This window comes from Erinaceus europaeus, chromosome 9, assembly GCF_950295315.1.
Source record: "Erinaceus europaeus chromosome 9, mEriEur2.1, whole genome shotgun sequence".
In the NCBI taxonomy this organism is placed as follows: Eukaryota; Metazoa; Chordata; class Mammalia; order Eulipotyphla; family Erinaceidae; genus Erinaceus; species Erinaceus europaeus.
The window spans coordinates 13,230,669-13,245,481 of record NC_080170.1 but is presented as its reverse complement, the minus strand read 5'-3'; the positions used below and the strand labels follow the sequence as shown (position 1 = coordinate 13,245,481).

At 54.6% G+C, this 14,813-nt stretch overlaps 1 protein-coding gene across 3 annotated transcripts; it reads left to right on the top strand.

Moving 5' to 3' along the window:
• Window positions 1-566: 566 nt before the first annotated feature.
• GRM6 (glutamate metabotropic receptor 6) lies at window positions 567-14,708 on the top strand. 3 transcript variants are annotated; one of them, XM_060197278.1, is made up of 9 exons: window positions 1,978-2,489; window positions 2,790-2,925; window positions 4,294-4,448; window positions 6,813-6,953; window positions 7,550-7,750; window positions 10,117-10,262; window positions 10,363-10,986; window positions 13,086-13,397; window positions 14,175-14,708. In XM_060197278.1, exons 1-9 carry the CDS (start codon window positions 2,378-2,380, stop codon window positions 14,364-14,366), a joined length of 2,019 nt encoding a protein of 672 aa, XP_060053261.1. In that variant the 5' UTR covers window positions 1,978-2,377; the 3' UTR covers window positions 14,367-14,708. The 3 variants fall into 3 exon arrangements, with proteins under 3 accessions (XP_060053260.1, XP_060053261.1, XP_060053262.1); XM_060197277.1 differs by lacking the exons at window positions 13,086-13,397; window positions 14,175-14,708 and adding an exon at window positions 567-734 and having other exon boundaries at window positions 2,273-2,489; window positions 10,363-12,171; XM_060197279.1 differs by lacking the exons at window positions 1,978-2,489; window positions 4,294-4,448 and having other exon boundaries at window positions 2,812-2,925.
• Window positions 14,709-14,813: the final 105 nt, after the last annotated feature.

Genomic DNA, 14,813 nt, shown 5'->3' with positions numbered 1-14,813 from the left:
AACTTCCTTCCCCTCCACCCGGAGGGCCCCTCTCCACCCTCCCGCTCCCATCTCTGGACCCCCGTCTCCCCCCACCCCGGGGCCCCTCCTCTCCCCCCACTCCGGGACCCCCTTCTCCTGCCCCTCCTTCCACCCCGGGACCCCCACGCCCTCCTCCCACCCCGGAACCCCCACCCCCACCCCCGGAGCTCCTCCCCTCCCCCCGCCCGGGGCCCCGCGGAGCGATGGCGATGGCGCGGGCGGCGGCGCTGTGGCTGCTGGCGGGGCTGCTGGCGGCGGGGGCTGCGGGCGCGGCGGGCGCGGGCGCGGTGCGGCTGGCGGGGCGGCTGACGCTGGGCGGGCTGTTCCCGGTGCACGCGCGGGGCACGGCGGGGCGCGCGTGCGGGCCGCTCAAGAAGGAGCAGGGCGTGCACCGGCTGGAGGCCATGCTGTACGCGCTGGACCGGGTCAACGCCGACCCCGCGCTGCTGCCCGGCGTGCGCCTGGGCGCTCGGCTGCTCGACACCTGCTCGCGGGACACGCACGCGCTGGAGCAGGCGCTGAGCTTCGTGCAGGCGCTGCTGCGCACGCGCGGCCACGCCCACGCCGACAGCCACGCGGACCCGCCCGGCGCGCAGTGTCCCGGCGGCGCCCCCCCGCTGCGCGTCGCACCCCCCGAGCGCGTGGTGGCCGTCGTGGGCGCCTCGGCCAGCTCCGTGTCCATCATGGTGGCCAACGTGCTGCGCCTGTTTGCGGTGAGGCTGCGCCCCCCTGCCGTCCTGCCCGGGGAAGCGGGGCGCTCTGGTCCTGGCTGGCGGGGTGCAGGTGCAGGTGCATGGGGAGGCGGCACCCGCCCGCCTCCCGGGTTCCCCAGTTCTGCTGGGGCGCCCTCCCGCCGTCGCCACAGCCTGCTTCTGGGCTCCTGAGGCCGGACCCCCACCCCGTGGATCCCCGCCCACGTGCAGGCTGCAGGCTGCAGGCTGCAGGCAGCAGGCAGCAGGCACCAGGCAGCCTGAGTCTGGGGGCCGGGACACCTTGTTGGATGCGAGCGGTTTGGGGCTTCTGCCTGGGGACCCTGTGCACAGCGTTGGGTGATGAGGGACAGGCTTTCTGTTATTTATTTTAGTTGAGTATCTTTTTTTATTTATTTATAAAAGGAAACACTGACAAAACCATAGGATAAGAAGGGTACAACTCCACACAATTCCCACCACCAGAACTCCATATCCCACCCCCTCCCCTGATAGCTTTCCTATTCTTTAACGCTCTGGGAGTGTGGACCCAAGGTCATTGTGGGATGCAGGTGGAAGGTCTGACTTCTGTAATTGCTTCCCTGCTGAACATGGGTGTTGACAGATCAATCCATACTCCCAGCCAGGCCACTATTATTATTGTTGGTATTATTTTAGGCTGGAAGGACAGCATGTCTTTATTTATTTGTATTATTATTATTATTCTACCAGAGCATCGCTCAGCTCTGGCTTATGGTGGTGTGGAGGACTGAACCTGGGACTATGAAGTCTCAGGTGGGAGAGTATCTTTGCATAACCATTGTGCTATCTAGCCCCGCCTATTATTATTATTATTATTTGGTGGGGCAACTGGCCACTGGCTACTCTGGAAGACAAGGCTAGGAGGGGACGAGCGTCATTCCCCACGATTTCTGTCTCCTTGTCACTTTTTTTAATCATTTAAGTTCAGTTCAGTTTTTTGTTCCTTCTTGCCATCCCCCACCCCTTCTGTTTGGCAGGACTGAGAGAACTTGAGAGGGAAGGGGGGGAGACAGAGGGATAGAGATAGAGACACCCCCGCTTCGCTGCTTGTGTTGCTTTCTCCCTGCAGGTCGGGGCCGATGGCCTTGAACCCGGGGCCCTTGCGCAAGGTAACACGTGCGCCCCAGTGGGCGCGCCACCGCCCAGCTTTAAGTTCAGTTTCAAAATGTGTCCAGCAAGGTGAGCCGCGGGGGGGGGGGGAGGTCCTGTGAAAGCAGAGGCAGCGGGGCGACCTTGCTGGTGATCTTCGGGGGCCTCTGAGGATTTTTTGTAGCAGTCATCGGGGCGTGGCTTCCGGGGAGGACACTGGCACCCGGAGCGCACGTGTGGCCACCCAGTGTGTGCTGGGGGCGCAGTCTCTGGTCAGGTCACCCCTGTCCTCCCTGCCAGGCCCCTGTGGCCCCAGCTTCCCCGGCCCGGGTCACTATCTGGTCACCCTTCTCCAGCTTCCTGCGTCTGTGTGTCTGTCCGGCTGGTCCCAGGCGCCCCCTGTCCTGATCCTGTGTCTCCGCCTCCCCCAGATCCCCCAGATCAGCTACGCCTCCACCGCCCCCGAGCTCAGCGACTCCACCCGCTACGACTTCTTCTCGCGCGTGGTGCCGCCCGACTCCTACCAGGCCCAGGCCATGGTGGACATCGTGCGCGCTCTAGGCTGGAACTACGTGTCCACGCTGGCCTCGGAGGGCAACTACGGCGAGAGCGGGGTGGAGGCCTTCGTACAGATCTCGCGAGAGGCGGGTGCGCTGCCGGGAGAGGCAGGGAAACAGCGGTGGTGGGCGGGGCAGCCACTAAGCCACGCCCTCAGAACCCTCTACACCCCCCCACCCCCACCCCCACCCCCCGCTGCTGTTGGCCAGGCAGGCGGGGTGGGGATCAGAGGGTGCTGAAAGACACCACCACCCAAGCTGGACTTTCCCCTTCCTGCCCCTCCAACAGGCTCATAAGTGGGGGGTCCCGGCTCTGTAGGTGGGGGTCCTGCAGGTAGGTGGGTAGGGTGGGCAAGGCAGGCCCTGACTCCTGCCTACCCTGACACCCCAGGGGGCGTGTGCATTGCCCAGTCCATCAAGATCCCCAGGGAGCCCAAGCCCGGGGAGTTCAACAAGGTCATCAAGAGACTCATGGAGACGCCCAACGCCAGGGGCATCATCATCTTTGCCAACGAGGATGACATCCGGTGAGGCCTGGGGAGCACCCCTTCCTGCCACACACACCTCCCTCCCATCTCCCCCCACCCCCACTAATTATCAATACTTTCCCCGTCTTGGTATGAAGTACAGATGATCCAGGCCTAAAGCCCAAGCACACATCTATTTTTATCATTGTTATTGTAGACACTTATTTGCTAGGACAGAGAAATTGAGAGGAGAAGGAGCAATAGGGAGAATCACCTGCAGCACTGCTTCACCATTAGTGGAACTTCCCCTCTGCAGGTGGGGACTGGGACTTGAGCCCGGGTCCTTGCATGTAGTAATGTATGCACTCGCTGGGTGCATCACCACGTGGCCCCTAGAGGTATCTTTCGCTGCTCCGTGCAGCATCAGTCACTTGCCAGCACCCTGCCACGGCTGTGACCCATCAACACAACTGCCCAGGAGGTGGTACAGCAGCACAACACAGGACTTGCAAGCATGAGGTCCTGCGTTTGATCTCTGACATCATATGTACCAGTTGTATGTGCCACCTCCCCCTGCCCCCTTGATTTCTCTCTGTCCTATCAAATAAAATGGGGGGAGGGGCCCCCAGAGTGGTGGGTTTGCTCTAAGATCCAGGGATAACCCTGGTGGACAAAACAAAAACAAAAAAAACAAAACTCGGATTCAAGTCCTGAGCCCAGTGAGATGAAGAGAAAGCAAGAAGCTTTGCAAGTGAACTCTGTCTTCCAGCCTGCAGGAAGGGGGCTTAGCTGCATAGAACAAGAGGAGTGGCTTTGGGATCTGAGCCTGAGTGGACCCGGGAGCACTTGGGAAGCCCAGGTCAGGGTCTTAAAACATTCCTGACCATGAAAGGAGGCAAAAGGTGTGACAAAATGCAGGAGTTTGGGGTCTTAGGAATGGTGATTGGGGGAGCGGAGAGACTGTGTAGCTTTATGTTTATTCCCTATGGTGCTTGGTGCTGGCGGCTCATCTAGGCCTAACAGGCAGACTCCGGACAGGTTCTGAGCACTTAAGACTGATGGCATCTGCAGTAGGGATGACACCTGTGTAGCTGCCACTGTACCTCTTAGCTGGTGCAGAACCCAAGGCTGTGCGGCCAGTTGTGGCTGGGCTCTTAGTTCAAGGCCAATTTCCACTAGACCCGGTGGGTTGGTGATGTGTGTAGTCAACACTCCCAGGGTGGCCTCTCCAGTTCTGTGTCATAGAGTCTCCTGCCCTGCTGTGTCTCTTTCCGTCCAGTCTGCACCCCACTCAGTTCTCCTAGTGAAGGAAGATCTGCTGAGGCACAGGAAGAAGGGACTGAGGAGATAGGGAGGTGGCCAGGGTGACCTGGAGGACAACCCTGGGCACTCACTCACTCACCTCACCCCTTGTGCTGTCCCTGCCAGGAGGGTCCTGGAGGCTGCGCGCCAGGTCAACCTGACCGGGCACTTCCTGTGGGTTGGCTCAGACAGCTGGGGATCTAAGACGGCCCCTATCCTGAACCTGGAGGACGTGGCCGTGGGCGCCATCACCATCCTGCCCAAGCGGGCGTCCATTGATGGTGAGTCTGGGCTGCCCACTCAGGACATCCAGGGGACTGGGAGATAGCTCACCTGGCTTGAGCCCACACAGAAGCACCGTGGCACCAGGGGAAGTTCCATGGGTGCTACAGTGTGGGGCTTTGGCATCTATCTATTGAAAACCAAGCTGAGAAGAATGACACGAGTTGGCATCTGAGAGCAGTGGTGTCACCCATGCTCACAGCCCCAGCACTGCATTTAAAAAATAAACCAAGGTTCCGTTCAGTGGCCACATTCTGGCAGAGGGCTTCCGATTGGAGGAAAAGTATGGAAAGAGCAGCCAACGATGTGGGGCACACAGCCCTGCTCTCAAGGTGCTGGCCCCTTCTTTCTGACCACTGGCCTTGGAGATCCCTGGCTAACTGGACCACATGCTTCCCCAGAGGTTGAACTGAAGGGCCCTAAGGTGCTTTGAGGCTATTTATGAAGTACTGACCTTTGTAAAGTCTCAATTACAATAATAAAAAAAAATATAAGAGGGAAAAAGAGAGAGCAAGGGGGGGGGTGAAATAGCTCACTGGGATAGTGTGCTGCTTTGCTATGTGCATGGTGCTGTGGTCTCTGTTTCTCTCTGCCTCTATCTAAGATACAATTAGAAGCAATAATAATAATGAGAGAGAGGAGAGTACTGCTCAGCTCTGGCATAGGTGGGGGCCAGGGATCAAACCCTGGGACCTGATGATTCCAAGTCCTGTGCTCTACCTGCTGAGCTATCTCCCAGTCCTTCAATTACTAGCTTTTATGAAGTTAAAAACTCAGGTTTCACACTTTACCTTGTGTGAGGAACTGGGTTTGAGCCCCCAGTCACCACATGAGAGCACAGGCACAGGGGAAACTTCATGAATGGTGCCGTGGTACCTCTCCTCCTCCTCTGAAAATAAAAAGGGACTGGGAAGACAGCATAATGTTTATACGAAATACTCTCATGTCTGAGGCTTTGAGCTCCTAGGCTCAATCCCCAGTACCACCACAAACTAGAGCTGAGCATTGTTTTGGTATCTCTCCTTAATTAAAAATAAATACAATATTAAAAATATGTTAATTCATTCATTAATGTAAAATAAAAGTCTGTCAGTCTCAGTGATGAAATCAATCAATCAACAAAGCACACTAGTTTAAACGTTTTTAACTCAATTCTCCCAGCAAGTATGGAGCACTTTCTTTCTGCCATGCTCTCTGCTTAGTTAAATAAAAAAGCCTTGATTCCTGGGGACTCCAGCCTTTGGGGGAGGGGGTACACACCACCTTGGTACTCTGTCCAGTAGGATGCCTTGAGTGGGAGTGGGCATGCCACCACAAGACCTATAGGTCTGCTTCAGGCTGGGGCAGGGAGTGGGTGACATCCTTCAAGCCTTGGGGCCTGGCCCCCTCCTGCCCCACCGGGCTGTGTGGCTGCCATGTCTTGGTGCTGGCTGCACCACCTTATAACATAGGCACAGAGGCTTCCCCAGCAGGAGAGAAGGGAGGGGAGCAGAAAGGGATGAGCACACAGCAGGAAGCAGCTCCATGACCCATATGCAGATGTTTGAGCCCTAGTATTTGCATGTGCCAGAGTGATTCCCTGGTTCTGTCCCTTTTTCTCATTCATAAAATATAATTTAAGTGTTTTTAATTTTATTTTATTTTAATGAGAGATACTGAGAGAGAGACCAGAGCACTGCTCAGCTCTGGCTTATGGTGGTGTGGGAAGGTTTATAGAACCATTGTCTCCCCTGCCCCTAAAAAGTTACTTATTATTTAAAATTAAAAGAACCAGAGCACCACTCTCACACATGTGATGCAGGGGATTGAACTGAGGGCCTTATGCTTTAGAGTCCATTGTTTTACCTGCTGTGCCCCCTGTCAGCTGCGAAACATTAAAAACAAACAAAAAACACCAAGTTGGAGTCAGACGGTAGTGCAGTGGGTTAAGCACATGTGGCACAAAGTGCAAGGACTGGCAGAAAGATCCCGGTTCAGCCCCGGGCTCCCCACCTGCCAGGGGTGTTCATGGGCGGTGAAGCAGGTCTGCAGGTGTCTATCTTTCTCTTCCCCTCTCTGTCTTCCCCTCCTCTCTCCATTTCTTTTGTCCTATCTAACAACGACATCAACAACAACAACAACAATAATGATAACTACAACAACGATGAAAAACAAGGGCAACAAAAGGGAAAATAAGTAAATAAATATTAAAAATTAAAAAAAGAAGTTACAATATTTTTTTAAAAAAACACCAAGCAGCTCTGCTGTGTCCAGCAACCCAGGGGGTGGAGCCCGTGAGGTCCTGAGGTGGCACCACAGCCAGAGCAGGTCGTGGGCAGTGGGGACCCGGCACCCCGGGCTCCAGACCCCCCTCGCCCCCACAGGGTTCGACCAGTACTTCATGACTCGCTCGCTGGAGAACAACCGGAGGAACATCTGGTTCGCGGAATTCTGGGAAGAGAACTTCAACTGCAAGCTGACCAGCTCTGGGGGCATGGCGGACGGGGCCACCCGCAAGTGCACAGGTGCGCGCCGCCAGGGTCGGGGGTCCTGGGGTGCATGGTCTGAGAGGTGGGAGGGTCCTGGGGTGCAATGTCTGGGAGGTGGGGGGGGTCCTGGGGTGTAAGGTCTGGGAGGTGGGAGGGTCCTGGAGTGCAAGGTCTGAGAGGTGGATCCGGGTCCGGGAGCCCGGCCAGGGCCAGGTGGGGCAGAGAGGAGGGCTGAGGAGATCCCTGGGGGTGGCGGTGAGGGGGGGCTTGTGAGGCTGGAAAGGGTTTGGGGGAGGGGCCAGGGGTAGGCGGGGTGAGAGGGAGGGTGACAGGCAGTGTAGAAGCCAGGGTCGGGCTCCTGAAATGGGGGGGGGGGTTTGGGACTGGAGGAAGCCCGGGGCTGGGGCATCAGAGCGAGGCAGGAGGGTCAGCGGCTGTGGGACCAGGCCCCAGGAATAAGGGGGTTCGGGGCTGGGGCGTCCCTGGGTGGGGTGGGCAGGTGGGGGCACATGGGGGCTGGGACGGGCCCTGGAAATGGAGGGGGTAGTGGCTGGAGGGATCCCGAGCGGGGCGGGGCCGGGCCTTGGGTGGCGCGGGGACCCGGCGCACTTCCCGGAGCGTCCCCAGGGCAGGCGAGGAACGTATTGGCCGCGACTCGGCCTACGAGCAAGAGGGGAAGGTGCAGTTCGTCATCGACGCCGTGTACGCCATCGCCCACGCGCTGCACAGCATGCACCAGGCGCTGTGCCCCGGTCACACCGGCCTCTGCCCAGCCATGGAGCCCACAGACGGCCGCACGCTGCTGCAGTACATCCGCGCAGTGCGCTTCAACGGTGAGGGGTGACCAAGCCCCGCAAGGCCGGGGAACAGCTGTCCTCACTCCTCTAGCCAGACCGGAAAATAACATTATTTTTTTATAATGTTATTTCTGTTTGTTTTTAAGATTAACTAGTTTATTTTAACGGGGGGGGGGGAGAGAGAGAGATGCAGAGAGAAATACAGAAAAACACACAAAGACCAGAGCACTGCTAAGGTCTGGCTTATGTTGGTGCTGGGGATTGAACCTTGGAGCCTCAGCCATAAAAGTCTTTTTGTATAACCATTATACTATCTCCCCTACTCGTAACATTATATTATCATTAACCAGCGTACTGCTCATCTGTGACATTTTCCTTTTTATCTTTACTAGTTTCAAATTATCTTATTATTTATTTTTTTTTTTGCCTCTGGGGTTCTTGCTGGGGCTCAGTGCCTGCATGACGAATCCACTGCTCCTGGAGGCTTTCCCCCCAGCCATTTGTTGCCCTTGTTGTTTTATTGTTGTTGTGGTTATTATTTTTGTCATTGATGATATTGTTGGATAGGACAGAGAGAAGTGGAGAGAGGAGGGGAAGACAGAGAGGGGGAGAGATAAACAGACACCTGCAGACCTGCTTCATCACCTGTGAAGCGACCCCCCTGCACTTGGGGAGCCAGGGTCTGCACTACTGCCCAACCCCCCATGACATTTTCTTTCTTTTTTTTTAAACCAGAGCATCACACAACTCTGGCATATGGTGGTATGGGGGATTGAACCTGGGACTTCAGAGCCTCAGAGCCCAGCAATAACCTTGGAGAACAAGACATGGAGGTCATATAGCAGTTTGGCTCAGGCATATGTAGTGCTGCATATCAAACCTGGGACCTCATATACGAAAGCCACCTCTGGTCCCTTTATAAAATTGAAACACTCTGTTCTTGCATCGAATATTGACTGTCTTCTCTCTGCCATAGTCTGCTAAGTACCTGGACTTGCTAGCACTTTGGGTCAGCTCTGAGTTAGCAACAAAGAGAACAAATTCAAATCAACCCTCATTTCATGTCCTCATGGGGACTTTTGTCCTGGTCTGAACTCATCCACTCCTGGATGGCAGGCTCTTCTTTCAAACTTGTGTTGACTTACACACAGCCGACTTAGCTACCATCTCTGCTGTCATGAAGTGCACAGCTTAGCGATGTGCACTATTGTGAGACCAGCCTCCAGAATGAGTTTCTTTCAGCACAGCTGAAACTCTGTCCCCATGGCACCCCATCTGCCCCCACTGGCATCTGCTCCCTTGATTGGCTTTACTCCACTCAGCATAGGGCCCTAAAGCTTTTCTCAGAACTGAACTTCCTGGTTTTTTTTCCCCTTAAAGAATTATTTACTAGTGAGAGTGAGAGGGTGAGAGAGAACCAGAGCATCCCTCCAGCACATTTTGACAGTGGGACTGTATTTGGGACCTCATACTTGAAGGTCCAATACTTCATTCACTTCACTACCTCCCTAGCTATGGGATTTTAAAGTATTCTGTTGTATATACAGTCATGGTATCACTTAACAAAAGGCAGTTTCAGAGAAATTATTTGACTTTATTGTGTGCCTGTCAGTGTATCAACAGTCTAGATTACACTGGCTGGACGGTGTAGCCTCTAGAGACCATGATCCTTCAAAGGTGCAGCGACACTGACAGAAATGGTGACATGTGACTATACACACCACATATTTGCTGTCTTGCTTTTTTTTCTTTCCAGAGCACTGCTACACTCTGGCTTATGGTGGTGCTGGGGATTGAACCTGGGTCTTTGGAGTATATACAGCACATATTTATCCCTTTAATCCTCAATGTACATTTGAGTTGCCTCTGGCTCTTGGGCCACTGTGAGTGAACTCAGTAAAGCATCCTCTCAGCCATTCTGCCTTCAGCTCTTTGAGGGCATATATTTAGGAGTGAATTTGGTGGTGCGACTTAATCTGCTTAATCTGCAGTGGACTCTCGAGCTCAGGGTCCTGAGTTCAGGCTCCAGCAGCACATGTACCAGAGTGATGTGGTTCGCATTCTCTCCTTTCATTAAAAAAATTTAAAAAAAATTGTGAATTTGCTAGCTCATGGGGTAACTGTTCACTTTCTGGAAGGGCTACACACTCTTCTCCCAAGATTGCTCCATTTTACACTCCCACCAGCAAAGCAGGGGACTTCGCTGTCCCCACACCCATATTTCCTGATGTGACAGATGATGGTCCTCAGGGGTGCAAGGTGGCATCTCCCTGGGGTACTGTTCTGCCTCTCATTGACCAGACGGTGATGATGAACACCTTTTCCTTCCTCTGCCCCCCATTCCAGCTGGGCCTGGGGCCTCTGTGGAAGCCAGACAGGGGTGACAGGCTCTCTCCCACCAGGCAGCGCAGGGACCCCAGTGATGTTTAACGAGAACGGGGATGCCCCAGGTCGCTATGACATCTTCCAGTACCAGGCGGCCAATGGCAGCGCAGGCAGCGGCGGGTACCAGGCGGTGGGCCAGTGGGCAGAGACCCTGCGGCTGGACGTGAGTGGCCAGGGCTGAGCTTGGGGTGCAGGCCCCTGGGCCCTCTGTATCCGGGAGGCCAAGGTCACAGGCCCACTGGGGTGTCCCTCTTCCACTCCAGGTGGAAGCCTTGCAGTGGTCGGGGGACCCCCAGGAGGTGCCTTCGAGTCTGTGCAGCCTCCCCTGCCGGCCGGGTGAGCGGAAGAAGATGGTGAAGGGGGTGCCCTGTTGCTGGCACTGTGAGGCCTGCGATGGCTACCGCTTCCAGATGGACGAGTTCACCTGCGAGGCCTGCCCTGGCCACCTGCGGCCCACGCGGAACCACACGGGCTGCCGGCCCACGCCCGTGGTGCGCCTGTCCTGGGCCTCGCCCTGGGCTGCGCCACCCTTGCTGCTGGCTGTGTTGGGCATCCTGGCCACCACCACCGTGGTGGCCACCTTCGTGAGGCACAACGACACACCCATCGTGCGCGCCTCGGGACGCGAACTCAGCTACGTGCTGCTCACCGGCATCTTCCTCATCTACGCAGTCACCTTCCTCATGGTGGCTGAGCCCGACGCTGCTGTGTGTGCTGCCCGCAGGCTCTGCCTGGGTCTGGGCACCACGCTCAGCTACTCGGCGCTGCTCACCAAGACCAACCGCATCTACCGCATCTTCGAACAGGGCAAGCGCTCAGTCACGCCCCCACCCTTCATCAGCCCCACCTCGCAGCTTGTCATCACCTTCAGCCTCACCTCAGTGCAGGTGGGACCTGGATCCCGGGGGCAGGGGGCAGGAGTGAACTCTGGAGTGGTGGGAGGGTGGTTGCCCACTCATGAAAGAAAAAAAAAGTTTCTTGGGGGCCGGGTGGTGGAGCACCAGGTTGAGCACACATATTACAATGTGCAAGGACCTGGGTCCGAGCCCCTGCTCCCCACCTGCAGGGTGGAAGCTTCATGAGCAGTGAAGCAGGTCTGCTGGTGTGTGCCTCTCTCTTTCTTGGGGCGGCATAGATAGCATAACAGTTATGCAAAGAAACTTTCATGCCTGAGGATTCAAAGTCCCAGGTTCACTCCTCTGCACCATAAGCCAGAGCTGAGCAGTGCTCTGGTTAAAAAGAAAAAAAAAAAAAGAAAGAAAAAAATGCGGGGCTGAGTGGTGGCACACCTGATTGAGCACACATGTCCCTCTCTCCCCCTCTCAATTTCTGTCCTATGAAAAGAAGAAAAAATGCAAAAATGGCCGCTGGAAGTGGGGAATTCTTAGCATTGTCACTAAGTCCCTGAGATAATCCTGGCAGGAACTAAAAAATAAATAACAGGTTCCCGTGTGTGTGTGTGTGTGTGTGTGTGTGTGTGTGTGGAGAGAGTGAGAGAGAGAGAGAGAGTAAACTGAACTGTTGTTTCTTATGTTTAGATGTTCTATTTTCCCTCCTTTTAAACTGACTTAACAGCTTGCCTGGGGGAATATATCATAGTGCTTCTGCAGAAGACTTTTATCATGCCAGAGGCTCTGAGGTCCTAGGCTAGAGCCTCAGCACCAGCTTAACCCAGAGCTCAGCAGTGTTCTGGTAAACTATGACTTAACATTAGCTTCTATCAGTAGTATTACAAGATTTCAGGAGTACAGTTGTCAAATGGAGCCCAGGGTCCTATTTTTATTAGGGTTCATGGTTGGGGTTTGGGGTCCTAAGACCAGATGTGCTGTTTACCTCCAGGTAACTACGTTGGGTTACCTTTTTCTTTTTTTAAAACTTAAAAAAAAATTTATTACCTTTTTTATTGGATAGAGACAGCCAGAAACCGAGAGGGAAGGGGTGATAGAGGAGAGAGAAATAGAGACACTTGTAGCCCTGCTTTACCACTTGTGAAGTTTTCCCCCTGCAGGTGGGGACCAGGGATTCAAACCTGGATCCTTGCATACTGTAACATGTGCGATCAACCAGATGTGCCACCACCCGGTCCTGGCTTATCTTTTTTTAAATAAAGGATTTGTTCTTTTATTTAATAGTACAGAGAGAAATTGAGAAGAGATAGGGAGAGAGGCAGAGAGATACCTGCAGCCCTGCTTCACTGCTCATGAAGCTCCCCCCCACCCCACAGGTGGGGAGTCTGAGCTCAAACCTGGGTCCTTGTGCATGTAATATGTGTATTTAACCACCACCTGGCTCCTCTGAGCTTACTATTTCAGATATAGACAGGGCGGGGGAGAGTAAGAGAGAGGGGAGGAAGAGAGAGAAACAGCACAGCACCACAACTTCCTTCAATATGGTGGCAGCTAGACTTGAACTTGGCTTGAGTCTATGGCAAAGCAGGTGCATTATCCAGGTGAGCTAGTTTATCAGCCCTGTCAAGAGTAGAAATATAAAGCTCAGGAAGTGAGACCCTCCCCCCCAAATAATAATAAGAAGAAGAAATGGAAAGAAAAAAGAAAAGAAGCCAGTCAGTCCCAACTAGCTGGTCATGGAAGTAAACCAGGATTATGAGGTCACACAGCCTCCATGGCAGGTGGCCCGACTGCCCAGTGGTGGTGGCCACATCTGCCTGAGTTGATTTCAATTTGTTTTAGTTAATTAATTAGAGACAGTGAGGAATTAGCGAAGAGGGGGAGATAGAGGAGAGAGAAACAGAGGCACCTGCAGCATAGCTTCTCTGCTCATGAAGCATCCCCCTGCAGGTAGGGACCCAGGGCTTGAACCTAGGTCGCTGCACATGGTGACGTGTGCGCCACCGGCTGGCCCCACTTGCCAACCTCACTCGGAAGCGGATGTCTTGGCATCATCTTATCAGGTGCTTGCCTTCTCGAAGAAATGCTGGCTGGCTGTGGGGTCAGGGTGCGTCTCACTGGTGTGCTGGCTCCCACAGGTGGTGGGCGTGATGGCCTGGCTGGGGGTGCGCCCCCCCCACAGCGTGATTGACTATGAGGAGCAGCGCACGGTGGACCCCGAGCAGGCCAGGGGGGTGCTCAAGTGTGACATGTCGGACCTGTCGCTCATTGGCTGCCTGTGCTACAGCCTCCTGCTCATGGTCACGTGCACGGTGTACGCCATCAAGGCACGTGGCGTGCCGGAGACCTTCAATGAGGCCAAGCCCATCGGCTTCACCATGTACACCACCTGCATCATCTGGCTGGCCTTCGTGCCCATCTTCTTCGGCACTGCCCAGTCGGCAGAGAAGGTAGTCTGGGTCCATGTCTGTCCAGGGCAGGGGGTGGTGGTTCAGTGCCTGAGCTGTGCATTTCTCTGAAATGCTGAAATTCCTGCTATTTTCTTCCCCTTGTCTTTCTGGTCCCCCGTCTCTACTGGCTCATTCAGCCAGCCACCTTCCCTGGTCTGTTGGTCCATTTTCTTCAGCACTTCTGACCTTTGATTCATCTTGTTTTGTTCTGTTACTTCTTTGTGTGTCAATCTATTAATCTCTCAGTTCATTTGCTTGACCACTATTCAGTCATTTACTCCTCCATATAGCAGTAATTCTGTTTATTCAATCCATCATCCATTTATTCAGTCTCCACTCAATTCATTCATTCATATATATTTATTTTCCCCTTCCTTCTTTCCTTCTTTCTATCAGAGGACTTCTTAGGTCTGGCTTATGGTGATGCTGAGTCTCAGTCTTTCTGCAGAACCATTATGCTATCTCCCCAGCCCCATTCATTTGTACATCTGAAAACAAGTTCATTAAGTCACAAACATGCTCTAACCCTATCAGATTGGTGAGCTGTTTCCTCAGGTCTCGCTGCAAATGAACCCCTTGCTTTCTAGGCCCCTTGTGCACTCAGTGATACTCTCCTTCCTGCCCATGTCAGACCCACCCTGTGGCTGCCACTTCTTGCTACGGGGCCTTTGCTTTTGCTGCTGCCCTGCTCTGGGTGCCCATTCCTATCACCTGCATGGGGGCGGGGTGGAGGGGAGCGCAGGGCTGAGTCCCAGCTGGTCAATTCCTCTGCCTCAGATATACATCCAGACCACCACTCTGACTGTATCCCTCAGCCTGAGTGCTTCGGTGTCCCTTGGCATGCTCTACGTGCCCAAAACCTACGTCATCCTGTTCCACCCGGAGCACAATGTGCAGAAGCGGAAGCGGAGCCTCAAGTCAGTGGCAGCGGCGCCCCCCAAGGGCGAGGACACAGAGGCCCCTAAGTAGCTTGTGGTTGGGGTGGAAGGAACTGTTGCTCTGTTGCTGTCCCCTTCTTTCCCTGGCTTCACATGGACGAGGTGAAGAGTGTAGGTCTGCGGTCAGAGGCCAGGGGGCCACAATGGCCATGCCATGTGGGAAGGGCAGATCTTCAAAGCTGGGGCCTTGTGCCACATCCTGTCCCTGCTTTCTGCACCTGCCCGTATCCTCTCTGCAGGCCAGGTTTCCGCCCAGGGTGGGAGACAGGCACAGAGACTTCAGGGTGAGGCCCAGCCTGAAGAGCACAGGAGACCTCTAAGAGACCTCCATGGTTAGCCGCACCAAAGTCTTTTCCATGGAATCTGTCCTCTCCAAGAGCTGGGGGGAGATGGCAGCCTGTTTCCCTTTCCACATCTACTCCCTTAAGTGATCTCCTAGCCTTGAGAAACTTCAGGTGCACTTGTGTTGCGTGAAAGT